The following is a 16,670-nucleotide window of genomic DNA, read 5'->3' as shown; positions in this document are numbered from 1 at the left end:
AAGTAAAGATAGTTTCATCAATAATTTATGGAAGGCTGTAGTTCAGGTAGCTGTCAGGAATAGGCAAAGGAAAACATGAGAGGAAGTGATGAGGATAGACTTGAAAGAAAGAGGGATAAATAAAATAAAAACCTGGTCAAAGCTAAGTTAGTTTGGAAGTCAATTTTTCAAAGCTGTCCAATACATGCCAGCATATAAAATAAGTATTAAACTAATGACGACAATTATTATTACTAGTAGTATTATATTGCTAAAATATTGCAGTTGTAAGAAGGAAAATTAAATAACAAGGTGATCTTACTTGCTTTCAAATTATTTTAAAAAAAGCATTATTCAGTTTTCTTTTTTACAAGCCAATAAATTTCAACATTTTTATAGTGTTCTACGAATTATCAATTCAGGATGTGAGTTGTCAACAACAAAACAATCTGAACTCAGGATGAATTTCCCAATCTAGCTGAAAGTATCAACTGATATGTTTAAAAGGACTGTAAGAGTTGTTAATTCTAAACTTTTTTTCACAACTTTTCTTTTTACAGCACCCAAACTAATGGACAGGGTGTCCAAATAGTCACTGAAGGATTTTGAACTTAAATAGATTCTTTATTTTTGAGGATAACTTTCTGTAATTTTAACACAATCTAACTAAGACAATTGGAAATTTAAAAAAAAAAAAAAATGCCAAATTCAAATAATCTTAAATAATTTATGAAAAATAATGTCTTTTAAATATGGCCCATTTTCAGCATATTTGTGCTCTTTCCAAAACATTATTCATGAGATTTTAGAATCTCTGGATAGCGATTTAACTCCCTTATTTCCTTACTGATGTTTTTCTTCAATTCTTGCAGGGTTTGGGGTTTGTTAACCTACTCTTTATTTAAGATATCCCACCAAGAAAAAGTTGAGGCTAGGCAAGTCTGGGGAATGTGGTGGCCATTTGACATTGTCATAGTGAGAGATAATGTTGTCGCCAGAGCATTGCCTGAGGTGCTCCATGGTGTCTCTCACCGTATGTGCTGTTACCCCATCTTGTTGGAACCACAATCTGGGCCTATTTTGAATTTGTGGGTGCAGGAAGTCTGTAATCATAGTCCGGTATCTCTCCAGTAACTTTGACTGCATTTTTGTCTTGATTTTCAAAAAAATAAGGTCCAATAATATTCTTCTCCGTTACTACACACCATACAGTGCACTTTCTGGGAAGCAACTACTTTTGATGAATTGCCCTTGAATTTTCAGAACCCCAAAATCTGTAATTTTGTTTGTTAATGAATCCATTCAAATGAAAATGGGCTTTATTGGGGTCATTTCAGACAAGTTCTTGCATTTGAACGGCATATTTGACCTACCAAACTGATCATGCTGAATGATGTTGCAGACAGCATAACACTTTCCATGGTATCTCCAGACCCTTTCACGTCTGTCGTATATGCTCAGATTGAGCTTTTTTGAAAATCTTCAGGCTTCAAGTGTTGAACAAGCTGCTCTTTATAAGGAAAGAGTTTTAAACTGTGCAGAATATTGTGTAGTGAGCTTTGACAAATCCCAAATTGTGTGGAACGTTGTCGAATCGATGTTTCAGGATGCTGCTCCACACTCTCTCGCACTCTTTCTCTATTTTCATTTGTGATGACGTTTCGAAGTCTGCCAACTCTCCTTGGTCCTTGGTCTTCAAATTGGTGCATAATTTTTCGAATTGTGTTGCGACTTGGGCTATCTCTTACATGAAAATGCCATCGATAAGCTCTTTGAGTCAAAACAATTGATGCCTGATTTTGATAAAACAATTTTACAACTTGCATACGTTGTTCAATGCTATACCTTATCCATAATTAATTTCTAAAAAAAAAATTATCTGTAAAATATCCGAAATAGAGAAAAAAATAATCATTAATGGTAAAATGACAAAGACTTTCAACCCTTCAGTGACTTTTCGGATATCCTGTAGTAGCAAGTCAATATCAATGTACATTCATGTGACTTAGGTTTTAATGTTAAAATCATCACGCCTCAGAACTAAACACTGTACTCCGAATTCACAACTCCACATATCACACCACTTCTCTGAAAACATGCTTTTAATCCAAGCCAACACCATTTTCTTTGCATAGGAGTAATGAGATTTCACATTGCTCTGCTAGAATATAATTAGGCGCAGTCACTAGTTTGGTTTTCTTTTTTGCCTGTAACCGCTACACAAACTTATCCAGAAATTTGAAATAAGTCCCTTCCATACTCTTATTACATACTATGAGTGACAACTTGTCTATCTCATTTGCATAAAATATTTTAAAAGCTTGTTTGAATAAGTGTTATTTTATTGTCTCATATATATGATATTCAAATCTAAAATAATATATCAAAATATTGTGAGTAAAAGGGATTCAGTTCAGTTCAATGCAAATCATAAAAATTTCATTGACTATTTTTTAAATATTACCTTTATATAAATGAAAAAAAAAAAACCCTTAAAATATTGTTTAATTTAAGTGAAGATGGGCCAAATAAAAAAAAAACGTTTTTTAAAACAAAATGGTTGGCTATAAAAATAAAAATAAAACAGAAATAGTAAAAAAAGTGAACAAACCATTAGAATGAATTTGCTGTCAGCCAATAAACTCTGACTGGCTACTGGCTCTCCAATTAAAGGTCCAAACTGAGTTGATTTGGGAATGTATCGCTTGGCAAATACTCCAAGTTCTACAAATAAACAAGAACATATCTCACGAATGGATAACTGTAGGCATTACAATTACAAATGTAGAATTAGTTAACAATGATTCACTTTCATCTTTTAAAGGATATCAGAAGAGCAAGATAAACACCAAAAAATCTTAATTTTAAAATAGATGATAATCTAATATATATAATTTAATAAATGTTACAAATTTGTTTAAAAATGAACATCTTTATACAATTGTTTCTGCCATTTACAAAACACTGTTTTGAGGATGAATTCAGATATTTTAAAAAAAGAAGATATCTTCAGTGAACTCTTTCTTCCATTAATCTATTTCTCTTGAAGAAAGAAACAGAACCATCATCAACCATCAATTTCAACTTGCAATATCTTGTTTATTTTGTCGCAACATGCGTTATTAATTTACAAATATTGCAGCATTCAAACATGTCTTTTGCAGAAGCATGGGCATTAAGACACGTCCTCTAACACCTGAAAGACATATGATGAAAATGATTGGCAACAATGATATAAATTTTACAATGGTTTCAAATCACCAATGCACTTTGGCGTGGTATGTCCTTTTTCTCACACTGGACCAAAACAATTCACTTTAATGATTGACCAAGATTTACATATATACGGTCAACCAACATCCCAGATACTTTGGACTGAAACAAATTCAGTCATTAATTATAATTAATTATGACCTAATCATGTCGGCTGTAGTAACTTTTTGTCGCAATAAATAAACCAAAGCCCGATCAGAAAAAGGAACTCAGCTGGGAGCATAAGGAGCCCCCCCCCTCTCCAACTTCATAGGCAGTCAACAAGCTCCCAGAGGAGGAGAAGACACCACCATCAAATCAAACTACCCTTTGAAAAACAACATGCAAACTATTTTATGCAATTCAATGTTTCACACCTGGCTGTCTGCTCCATCCATTTGACTTCAACTTTCCTATCCAGTTCTGACTGCTGCAGTTCAAGCTCCTGCAACTCCAACAGCTCAAGCAATTTCTGGCTATTCCGACTCCAGCGCCTTATTCTCCAACAATTTTAGGCGCTCCTTTCAGCAATCCCTGCTCCAACCCCTTCCAGCTGTTCCAGTTTCAGCTTCTTCCAGCAGCACCTGCAATTTCTGCCTGTAGCCTCCGGCTTTCTGTTCCAGTGTCTGTTGACGCCTGAATCTCTGATCAGTACCCATCAACGTTCAACACCCTGATCCAGTGTCCGTCAATGTCAGATTCTCTGTTCTAGTGACCATTGCTGTTTGACTCCAGCTTCCTTTCCAGCAACTCTGTTCCTGTCGATCCAACCCATGACCATATTTACACACACTGGATCTACCTAAAACATCTCATTACACCTCAGGGATGTCTACATCAATTTCCATGTGACATCACTTCATGTTGTCCAAGATCCAGTTTCCACATCTACAGTTTCCTGTCTATCCAATCTTCGCTACTACTAAGTTCTTCCAGTTCTTCAACCTTCCAGAATTGATTTTCTCCAATGTTTCTAAATTTTCCTTATATATTTATGATGAAGTAAATACACATCTCTTTTATAACTCTTCATTTACGCTTGTCCGCTCTTCTTTGCCATTTATTGATTTTTACCCGTTGTATGGTCGAGTGGCAATCATCTCTCTCATTCTCTGAAGAAATTCTCAGAAAATGGAGACGAAATGTTGAAAATTTCCTAAAAGTGTTTTTTCCATAACGTCATAATATCATACCTATTTTTATCAATTCTTTGTCTTATGTCTCATCAACAGTTTTTCCAAGCTCCTTTTTTTTGTTGAGGAGTGATATTGATGTTTATCAAATTTGATCTTCACAATATTGTGTATCATGTATATAAAGATAATTCCATCTTTAAAAAAAAAAAATTAATCAATACAATAAATTTAATATAAGGTTTTAAGTTGTCTTTCACAAACCAAAAAAATCCAAGTTGAAAATTTTAGTGAATAAAACTTGTAGCCTGTTATTAAATTGTTTCCATCTGTTTTTTTTTTTAGTTTTTTTTATTGATTCACATTTAAAAGAAAAATCTTGCTTCATCTCTAATATGCTATGAATAATTATGATTCAATTTGTTAGCTGTTGAAAAAGGAATCTAATATGAACAGTCGAATTAGCATTTCCATTTTGCAGGTTCTTTTCAAGGTGTAATTGGATTTTATGTTTAGGCTGGTTTGATCCAATAATTATTGCTTCCATTATTAATCAATTTTTTTATCACAAGCTGATATTACGTTTGCAAATATTTTTAAGATAATAATTCAATGGCTTATTGAGTTACAAAAATAAATTTGCTACCATTGTTTATTCATATTATTCATATTACTGTTCTCATCTTGAGTATTATTTTCATGTTTCGGCCAATGTAACCTTCTACCTTCTTTGGGTGTATCCTGTCAAATTTGGGAATCTGCACAGAATTTCAACGAAACCCTTTATTTAATCCATGCATGCTCTCGTTTCATCATCACAACTGGTTAGAAGTCCTAAATAATTCGCAATTGTATTTGGAGTAGTGCCTGCACTGAGGATTGAACCTTCAACCTCCAGCAGAGTGTCACTTATAATGGAATTTTACTTTATCCGTTACACTATGGCAAACAATCTCATTTGCATAGAGATCATAGCTAAGATATTTAATCAAGCTCTGTGTTCAATGATTCAAATGCCATTTCAAACTTATACATGACAGATATTTTCAACTGAAACATTACAGATCAACGTATTGACTCAAAGTCCACGCATCCAAATATTATTATTTTGATTAAAATTGGAAATTTCCTTAATTTTATCAAGTTGTATTATGTGTAACTTTCCAGTATTTCCTTTAGCCCTCTGGCTAGGAGCAAAGTGTAGTATCTATTCAGATACTATAGTTTATCTTTTTTGTACCTCTATTGTAACGTGATCGACCTGAGAGAGCAAATTACCCCTCATTGGGGAGCCGGGTGTGTTAAGATAGCCTTAATAGATCCCGAGCAATGGAAGATATCCCAAAGACTTAAAGTAAGGGATATAGACATATATTTTATTTCATTGTCAGAAGAATATATATATTGCTTATTATTTGGAGGTCAGAGATATATTTTGTTATTCGAAATTGATGACAGGAAATATTAGACGAGTCAGTGCCAGGTGTTCTGACTGACGAGTTTTGACCCTTGAGGTCATGGGAATTAAATGTTGATTTTGATCTCAGATTGCAAACTAGCGACGTGACCGAGTTGCACACCCGCAATCTGGGGTTTTCCGCAAATGCGTGGCGTGATCTTATTGGCTTAGGAAATCATCCCCCCCCCCACGCCTGACCTTACTATATAGTGCTGATGCCGCGCAAAATTAGTCAGTTACCGCTCCCTGAGACATGACCACCACACCCCTCCTCCGACCTGTCTGAGGCTATCTCCAAAGAGAAGACAGATTTGAGACTTTTAAAAACTTACTAAGAACTGAACCATATATTTGTAAAAAAAGTCTGTAATATATTTTGTGAAATTAGAATAGAATTCAAACGTCTGTTGTCCTTCTTGCCTACATGAGTTTTGTTATTCATTTTCAGCATATCAGGATTCAATGTGACGCCTCTCGAAGTACCAGATGATATGAGCCGAGTTTTCCGAAGTTTTCGAAGATTAGGGGTCCTTACACAACTTCATAAGAGAGGGTGTTACACTGTCAGTGAAGGATAAATCCTTCTAAACTGAGGCAATTAAAAAAATGTTTGCTCCAATCAAGAGTACCCCCTCCCTCCTCGCTATTTTTTGGAAGGATTTTCCCAACATTAAAAACTGCCCTTGTGAGAAGGCAAGTAAAAAAGAACTCACCAGTGCTTTCTCCAAGACGAAATATTTGCAAGATGGAAGGTAAACTGGACCAAGCTCGAGACAGAACAATTTTATCTGGAACAATTTGGAGACGATGTTCAGGACACTCACCCGTATAAGTTGTCATGCATTCTTCACACCCTGTAGTAAAAGAATTAAAAAAAAAAAACTATTTGCAGTTGTGTTTTATGAATTTACTAGTCAGAAGTCTTGGTGTTGCTTAGGATTGAATAAGAATAACCTTTTGCACTCAACTAATAATGCGATATTACTTTATTCTATTCTTAAATACTATTTAAGTTGATTTTATTTAATTGGACTTCATTATTGAGATGAGTATTATTTATCGATTTATCAATTTCACGACATTTTGGCCAACTATTCCTCTGGCCTTCATCAAGTGGTAACCGCAATGGAATAGGAACTCCTAATATCTTAACTGCATTCTCAGCAATTAATGCCATCCGTAGTTGTTGTCTCACTATGTTTTGGACAAATAAGCCTCTGGCCGGCTTTGAGTAGGATTGAAACCGCTATCTTTAGACAATTTTCACCTGGAACAGTGAAACTGTCTGAAGATAGCGGTTTCAATCCTACTCAAAGTTGGTCAGAGGTTTACTTGGCTAAAACATGGTGAGACGACAACAACTATGGATGGCAGTAATTGCTGAGAATGCAGTTAGGAGATTAGGAGTTCCTACTCTGTTACAGTTAGCACCTGACGAAGGCCAAAGGAATATTTGATCGAAATATTGTGAAACAGCAACTAAGACAGATGAGGATAATAATCCACAATAAATAAATTAATAAAGTTCATTTTAGTTTTCCTAATATCTTTATGCTTTGAATTAGATACTGAGAGAAATCAACTTAACCATCATGTATCCATTTGTAACGAAAATACATTGGCACCAGAAATAATACGTTAAAACGAATTAAATAAAATAGTGATGAAAAAGAAGGAAACGTAATCATAATATTAACAAACGTCAATAATAAATGGACATAAAATTTAAAAGTTACAATAACTGAATATTTTGGTAGAGATTATTTTATCGTTAATCTGTGAATTTGTTCTTCCGTCTATAATTTTTACTTTGTCCCATAAGGGTAAATGATTTCCTTTTTCTCACCATATATGGTCAGTTATATCCGTTTCAATATTTCCACATAGCTTTCTGGTGTTTTTCTAACTTTACTTTTAGTCGATGACATAATGCATAATTTTCCATATTTACAGCATTATGCTATGAGAGTGTTATTAAACCCCACCGCAGTTTAGAACAGTAAAATTTACTTGGCTTGAAATTTAAAACAAATTAGAGCATGGTAGAAAGGTTGGCTTAGCCTAAAACAAAAAAACAAAAAAAACATTCTTACTCATAGTTGTATCTAAGAATTTTATGTTAGACAATGGATAGGAATATTAAGGATCTTTTTTTTAAGCAATGGCAGATCAAACTAAACATACACAATTCATTTGGATTGTATTCTTTGCGTTGGTAATGCCGTTTGTGACGATTTGACCAGATAGATTCAATTTCAAGGTTGGCAATTCGATTTGACTTTCGAAGCTGGAAAAAAAGAAAAAATGAAATCAAATAGCATTTTATTTCAATGCAAATCAATCAAAGTGTTTGCATTTTTTGACAAGATTTTTGTAATGAGATATTGTTGTTTGAGAAGTGGTATTAGAATAAGACATGGTTAACATGTATACAGAAAACAGAAGTCACTAATCTCCTGTTGACTGATATTAATATAACAAAGAAACATGAAGAACTAAAAGAATAAGCACTCATGCAAGGCTACAATGACCTAAGGCTAAAAAAATAATCATTATGAAGCTAGACATGAGGGTAGGTAATATGGGCTTCATTTAGTTCAAATTAGGTTTATTCAAAAGGAACAACAGATGGAAGACTTTTTGTGAAAATTAAAATATCGCCAACTCCTGTGAAATTATAATAGGTATTAGATATTAATCTATATCTATATATATAAAAGCGAAAATGTGTGTATGTATGTATGTGTGTTTGTATGTCTCGCAAAATCTTTCGACATGGGTCAAGGATTTTCATGAGATTGGTATTATTTTAAAGTTTGATCCTTCGCCCGACAAATATCGAAAAATTGGCCAAAAACATTAATCTCTTCACCCTAAAATCAGTAGTTTTCTACAGGGAGGGGTCATCAAAAACCGTCCTCTCATGACAAGTTCACTTCTACGCATGCGCAAATGACGTCGGAACATGATTTAGTTTAAATATTAAAAAAAAAACAACCTAATTTTGTCAACATTAGCTCGTTCCTTCATTTTCTCTCCTCTTGCTACAGTGACAATGATGTCATGTTTGACCTAGAAAACATTTGCGTTAGTTTCAACCACCTGCAAGTGTTTTTAAAGGTTTAATTTTATCCGTTATTAAGTGTATGTCTCTTTGGCGTTGGGGTAACGTGTTGGGCATTTTTTTTCCGCCTTAGCCTCAATGTTTCGGGTTCGAGCCTATCTTTCTACCTAAACTTTTTTTCTCTTTTACACCTTTTTTTTTTTTCCTTTTTTTTAACGTTTGTTCGCTGTTTTACTTTGTATTGGTTTTTATATTAAAACAGGGTCACCCTCTCCTACATACCCCCCCCTCCAAACACCCGGACAACGCCGGGTACCCCCGCTAATTAATAAATATTTCCCAAATTTCAGTTCCTTTGAAGTATTTTAAATTGTTTTTAAGGGTCATGAGATGGGCACAATCTCTCACTTGAAAATTTCAAATTTTCATTAAATTTTAACCATAGTCATTCGACATCAAATGAAAGATTTCCTGAATTTCAATTTCTTAAAATCCCTTGAAACTTGCTGTGGAAAAAATATTTAATCAAGAGAAGATGGACCACCCAAAAAGTGTGGAAATACATCTGGTTTTGAGATTTGACTACTCAGAATTTCTTTTCTCTATTTAAAAAAGATAGTGTCTCTTTAAACAGAGGTTCATATTTAGAGTAAAGCAACTGAAAAAAGTAATGACCACCCAGTACAAGACCCCCTTGGCAATAGTTTTTTATGCCAATAGACTGGTAGTAAATCAGCCTTTTCAAGTAACAACAAGTAAGTATGGTTTAATAGTATTATTATGGTCTGACAGGGGTCATAAGTCATGGATCATGCCACCAATGACCTGAGAGGGTCATGTGACCAATTATGACCTGATAGGGTCATAATTGGTCACATACTAATGGGTCACATCTTGGTTGCGGTATCAAATATGACCTTACAGAAGTCACTCTCTCAAGTTCTGCCTCAGCCAGTCGCAAAGTCTATCAGATATAGAACCCGAGCTTAGGTACGCATTGTAACTGCAATGACCTCTTGGGATCACCGGTCACTGAGTTTAAGAAAATAAAAAGTTCTCTCAACCAGACAACTACAGTTGTCCATCATTTCTATGGCCAAAATGATCATCACCTACATTGATTTATGCTGCGTCTCTATTGTTGTAAAAAGGATCACAGTTTGTGTTGCGTCTCTGTTGTATTTAAGATCGCTGTAAAAGACATTTGCCAAACGAACATTCCAAAACAAAAGGAAAGCAAAAGAAAAAAAAGTCCTTTGTTCCGAAAGTTAACAATGAATCTTTGTACAAGGTTTTTCTTTTGTCTGTTCACGAACAGAGAAAAATAATTAAAAACAAAAAATATTGTGGCTGTTTCTTTCTCTCTTTTTCCTTCACTTTAGTATTTTTAGATATTTTCTTTCTTTTTGCTTAATCAATCACACACAGCTAATACACAGCAGCCATTGTATATGCTTTTAGTGAGAAGGGAGAGTTTCATCTCCATAGCATCCTTAGTCTCATTTCAAGCAATATTGATACAAAGTGCAAATTTTGGGCTATTGTATTGATCCTTTTATAAGAATAAATTATCTGGTCGATTTATCATCTTAATAATTTTCTTCAGCTATTTTTCTGTTTCTTGCAGATTTTAGTTATGGCTATGGTGAAATATCTGGTCGGCCAGACTGCCTGCAGCTTTGTTCTGATTCTTTTCAGCTCATCTCAAAACCTTGCTGGACTCTCAAAATTGCTTTTTAAATCGAGGGTAAGTGGATGGGACAGTGGCCCCAATCCTCTTCGATAACTAATCGAAGCTAACCCCTCAATTTCTCCACTAAAAGTGATTGATGAAATGCCAATTATCTAATTCTTTTTTCAGATTTTAGTCCCAGCAATTTATTTTGATTCCTACGGTTAATGCTTATATCAGGGTCACTAAATGTTAACCTGTTTTGTAGCCAAACCGGATGACATGATGTCAACAATACAATTTTTATATACAATCATCATCTGCATAGGTGCTCAACTGAAGACAAAACAATTATCTTAATATCCCATGGGAACCAACTGACCACAATTATTCAATTCATAAAAAGTAAAGAAAAATAAAGAAAAAGTGATAACCCGTTGACTAAAGATAAGCTTTTTACATCTACTTCATGACCGAATAAGGTTAAAATTGCGCTAAATTCTATTTTATCTACAATACCTCCTAGTGAAATAGTAACACGATTATGTTTATGTTTTGTTATTGACGGAGTAGTATTTTCTACTGGTATGCCATGACTTTAACAGCTGTCCTATTTTTAAATCTCTGAAACAGCTACATATTAAACGACTGCTGATCCTCATTTTCTATTTAACAATTTAAGTTTAAGCTTCATGTTTTTTTCCGCCACTGTTATATAGTTAAATTCCTTTTTGTAATTGTGAATTTTCTAGAAGTCAGCTTATGTAAGTTCTGAGTCTGCGATATGTTCAACTTAGTATCCTTAGGAATTTAAACAGCATCTTATTTAATTTTTTATTTTTACATAAAATACTAAGTTTCTTTAGCCATATATATATATATATATATATATATATTACAATAGAAAAATGCGAGCATGAAAAGTAATATGGTTAAGCTTAAACATGGAAAAATAAAGGACTAGTTGTTAAAACTGGAAAAGAAAAGGACAAGATATTCTAGTAAAAAATATAATAAATTTATAACTTAACATATTACAGCATTAAGAATTGATTATATAATGCAATAAATTGAATTAAAAAAAATCTTAATGTTGCAATATTTTAAGTTATAAATTTATTATATTTTTTACTTGAATATCTTGACCTTTTCTTTTCCAGTTTTAATAACTAGTCCTTTATTTTCCATGTTTAAGCTTAACCAAATTACTTTTCAACCTCGCATTTTTCCATAGTAATCCATGATTTTTCCAGGCTTCCAATAAATTCACTTGTTCTTTGTTTAATTTCAGTCTTATTTTTTTGCCCCCATAAACATAACCTACACATATATAATAATAATGTACGGCACTCGTTTGCTTTCAATAAAATCCCCCAATTATCTCCCTTTCATTCTTTCATTCTCTCTGTTTCACTTGTTCTTTTTGCGAGAGCGGTGAATTGGTAGGAACAGTAGTCGTTAAAGCGACATGGTTGCCATAGAAACCAGTTATAAAAAACACTGCTAACGTTCTTATGTTTTTTTACGATTTTGAACACCAGTAAATTCATCACAATTTTTGTTGTAATTAACAAAAACTGCAACTTTTTTTTCACAATATAGCTGAGAAGCTGATCTATAAACCGTAATAATTGTTTGAAAAATGAGTGAGCAATAAAGCATTAAGGCAGTTCTAAATGTCTAAAACTGCCACTTAACCATATATTCAAACACTACCATGTTTGAATGAGATATATACGTATTAGGGTAGGTCAATTTTGGAATGGTATAAAATGGCATTTGAAGAAAGTTGCAAAATAATGTCAAAACTTACAAGAAATATTTTTCTTTAAAATTTCATATTTTGTTGAGCATTTAAACTTAAATACCAAATAAATTTGGATTTTTATCACGGTATCAGTATCACTCCGGGAATATATCGCTTAAGTAAAATCAAAGTGTTAACAAATAAAAACAATACGATACATTATAATAATAAATATTTTAAAGTTTATTATTCCGTATTTTTAGAGATTAAATGAAAATATCAAAAATAAAAAGGAATTAAAACGTTATATTTTATTTAATATAGAAATATCTCTATATATGGAAGTTTTATTTGTTGAGCAATTATACGAAATCACCGGTTGAAGTTACGACCGCATGCGTGTTTATGTTTACTGTTTAATTTTTTAATAAACTCTTGAATTATCTCTGCACCTTACTTTCTCTTTAAATATTGCTCAAATTTTTCATTAAAATAGACTTAAATATAAAAAATATGTGTATAATTATTCTGAATTGGTTCTATCTTAAAAAGATTGTGTTTATTCATTAAAAAAAAAAACTTTACTGTATGCGTATCCGTGTTTGCATTTTTAATAAACTGTTGAATTATCTTGACACCTGATTTTCTCTTTAAATATCACTCAATTTTTCTAGACTTAAACTAGACTTAAATATAAAATATTAAATATAAAAAATACAACATAAATAACTTATTCTGATTTGTTTCTGTTTTAAAAAAAATAGTGTTTATTCATAAAAAAAAACTTTATGAGCCAAACTCATTTTTCTCTTTAAGTAAACAGCACTTCAATTTATTTTATTTATTTCAAATTTTATCAAATTTATTAAAAATTTTTGGTACTTATGCACTTATGTTACCGTGCTGAAATAATAACATTATTATTTAGAAAACTATTTTAATATCGAATTTAACTTGAAAATAAGATTTTTAAAAATAGCACAGTAACATAAGTGCATAGGCACCAAATTTTTAAATCAAATTTATTTAAAAATTATTTGTACAATTTAATTCCTGGGTGTAATTTTTTTCAGATATTTTAATCAAAATGTACCGAAAATCTATAATTACAACTCGCAGTAAAAATGTAAGGAAATTTTCCGGTTTGCCAACACCATTAAATAAAACGGAGCCTCCAATTTACCAACAAATTATTCAGTATAGTTACTATTTAGTAAATACTTATTCTCACCTTTCGAATTCTGTTTCCAAATTAATAACAAAGGAAGTCATGTGTATTTGGAAAGCGGTTAATCCATGTTTACCTCTTTTAAGTGAAATGACTATTTAAAAAAAGGTGGCTATACTATGTTTCAAGAAGGCCAAACAAATGAATAGAAAATCCCTCCCCACTTCCCAAAAGAAATTCTAGCTAGAAAAACTGAATTCACTATTTGATATTTCGTCCTGTTCTTGCAATCGGCCAGTTTTAAGTTGTGACAACCTTCATGTAAAATGCAATAAAGAAAATTGCCAGATTGAGCACATTATTTGCACCTGTCCTCTTCAACAAAAGGTAAGTTATTTTCTATTTTTTCCAATGTCTTTGTGAGATAACCTTATATCCAAACCAATTTTCATATTTTAATGTAAACTAATTCTTATATTAATCTGTTTAGATGTATTTTAATATGAGTAAAATCTGATTTTTCAAGTTCCAGTTGAGGACCGTAAATACCTAAAGGATCAGTGGAGCAAAATAGGGCTGAAAGGTACTTTTCAGTTTTGTCCAATTGATATAGGTGCTATAAAAAATGTAAAAAAGGAATGGGGGTTAATAAAAACTGTATATTCATCACCAACACCTTCAACTCTCCAGAGTAATATTTCCTCCCTATCTTACTCATCTTCTCAAAGTGAAGAACTGAAGAACCAGAAGAATATTTGTCATCTAAAAGGGCCTTATAGCCTTATTAAATTTCCCAGATATGCTCCTGAGTTAGTCGGGGAGGAGGGCATATCTTCTAATATTGGAATCAGCTTGCCAATGCCTTGCTCTTGGATTTGCAGGATATGGGCCTTCTTATACCGAATATTAATATAAGCAATATTCTTATTAATAAATGTAAAGTGGACATGGCAAAAGCTAAAGTGAAAACAACTACCCAAAAAACCATAATGAAAGTGTGGACAATCTGATATGCATTGGAGTTGATGGGAGAATAGATAAGGATACATTGTTTTATAAAGAAATTGTGGAGGAAAATGGACAAAAAACTATGAAAAAAAACTAAGGGACCAGAACACCATTTAACTTTTACAATAGAGACACCATATGAAAGTAAATATCTGACACACAGAGTTCTTCCTAACAGTGGTGCAACAGGTGTTGTTCATGCAGAGCATGTGATGAATGTTTTGCATGAATTCAACAGTGAAAACACTATCAAGGCTATCCTTGTTGACAACACTAATGCCAACACAGGTTGTGAAGGTGGAATGGTGGCAATTTTAGAAAAAAAAATTTTTTTTTAAATCTTCATACAATTGGTTGCTCTTTGCACCATAACAAACTATCTTTCAAGGCTCTTTTTTTAAAAAACATGGATGGTCGCACAAAAGGCCTTACAACATTCAGCGGGCCCCTGGGGGAAATTATGCTCAAATGATTATCATGATTTACCCCAAATATCATTTTCCACTATTAGCAGTCTTCTGGATTCAATTTTGAAAATTGATGAAATAAATGACCTCAGTTGTGACCAAAGATTACTGTATGAATACACAGTAGGTATTTCTAGAGATAAGGTTGACTCTATATATGCTTTGTGGAAAATTAGTCCTTTAAACCAGGCAAGATGGCTAACTTTAGCCATCAGACTCATGTGTTTATGGGCTCGTGGTGCATACCCACAAAGGCTCACAACAAAACTCCAGTAAATTATTGTAAATGTGTATGCCATTTGTTGGTTTGAAATTAAAAAAATAATAGATAATAACAATCAGCAATTGCATATTTTTAATATGATCCAGGGGATTAAGGAGCAGCCTCATGAAATCCAGCAGATCACATTAAAAAAATATACAAGGTAATGCATTTTTTTACTGCCTGAAAACCCTCTATATTCAATGGTCAAATCTGAGGAAGTTGAAGAGAAGAAGATTTAAAAAGAATTTTGGCCATTAGGTAAGTAAACATTTATTCATATATCAATGACTCAATTATTTATTCCAATTTATACAAACATTTTTAAGATTTTATCTAATTTCACCATAATTATTAAAGCAGTACACATTGAATTTTTTTTAATATTCAATTAATTTTTATATTCTTACAGGAGCAAGGAGTCAACTAAGAAACGATTAAAAAAAATACCAAATATTAATTTCTATGCGACTCATTGGAGACAATAGATTTGACATTATGTGGTATTTTTGAACCACCAATGACGGAAGATTTTTCCAATTCTGAACTTCGAGAATCATTATTTAATGGGAACAAGCTTGACTTGCCAGATTTGCCATCACATTCTCAGGGCGTGGAATGGGCAGTCAAGTTAACAACGGAAGTATCACAAACTGTATATGATTTGGAATCAAGACATCGATACATCACAGCCAAAGTTTTGAGTCAGAAATTGAGACCGTCATTTTTGTCTAAGGACTATTATATGGAGCAATTTGACTCTATATATTAAGCTCTATCAAAATAATGTTTTGTCTTTTCCTTATTTGTTTGTTTGTTATATTTTCACTTATAACAGAAAAAAAATCAATTTTAAAATATTGAAATATTACTGCTTAATTCATAACATGAAAAGAGAGTTTGCTAATGCAACTCTGTGATAAATGGAGAACTTGTCAATCATCTCAACAAAAATAACTGTTTCAGTGACATGCAATATGGTTTCCGCTCTGTGAGATCAACATCAAGTTGATGTGCTAATTGTGATATCACACAGAATCAGTGAATTTATTGACAAAGGTTTCATTTTTAGAGTGGTAGCTCTTAACATATCTAAGGCATTTGATAGGGTCTGACACAAAGGTTCATTTCATAAAATCTCTAGCTATGGAATAGCTGGAAACGTCCTCTCAAGCATAAAATCCTTTCACTCTCATAGGTCTATTAAAGTGGTCGTTAATGGGCAGAAATATGTAGGCCACAGTATTAATTGGGCCCAACTGTCTCCCTTATCTTTGTCAAGGACCTTACAAACCATATTCTTCAATCATTTGTCGACAAATATGCAGACATTACTACCATCTATAGCAACACTACAAAAGCCAACAAAGATCAGAAGTTTTCTGATTCTCTCTCCTGACCTTAAATGTGTGCTGCAATGGGATAAGGAATGGTTGGTCAGCTTTAATACATCCAAAAC

General features: G+C 32.7%; 1 protein-coding gene across 1 annotated transcript in view; it reads right to left on the bottom strand.

Annotated features, from left to right (window-relative positions):
• Positions 1 to 16,670, bottom strand: part of LOC145248959 (PR domain zinc finger protein 10-like) — a 102,940-nt gene that overhangs the window by 26,111 nt on the left and 60,159 nt on the right. Inside the window, exons 7-9 of the mRNA XM_080110760.1 lie at positions 8,008 to 8,110; positions 6,537 to 6,677; positions 2,591 to 2,703 (exon numbers count right to left, since the gene is read on the bottom strand). Coding sequence (XP_079966886.1) covers positions 2,591 to 2,703; positions 6,537 to 6,677; positions 8,008 to 8,110 — 357 coding nt within the window. The remainder of the gene's footprint in view (positions 1 to 2,590; positions 2,704 to 6,536; positions 6,678 to 8,007; positions 8,111 to 16,670) is intronic.

This window comes from Euprymna scolopes, chromosome 27 (assembly GCF_053919585.1).
Source record: "Euprymna scolopes isolate OS-2025 chromosome 27, ASM5391958v1, whole genome shotgun sequence".
Taxonomy (NCBI): Eukaryota; Metazoa; Mollusca; class Cephalopoda; order Sepiida; family Sepiolidae; genus Euprymna; species Euprymna scolopes.
The sequence above is the reverse complement of the archived record's forward strand: the minus strand, read 5'-3'. Positions and strand labels throughout refer to the sequence as shown.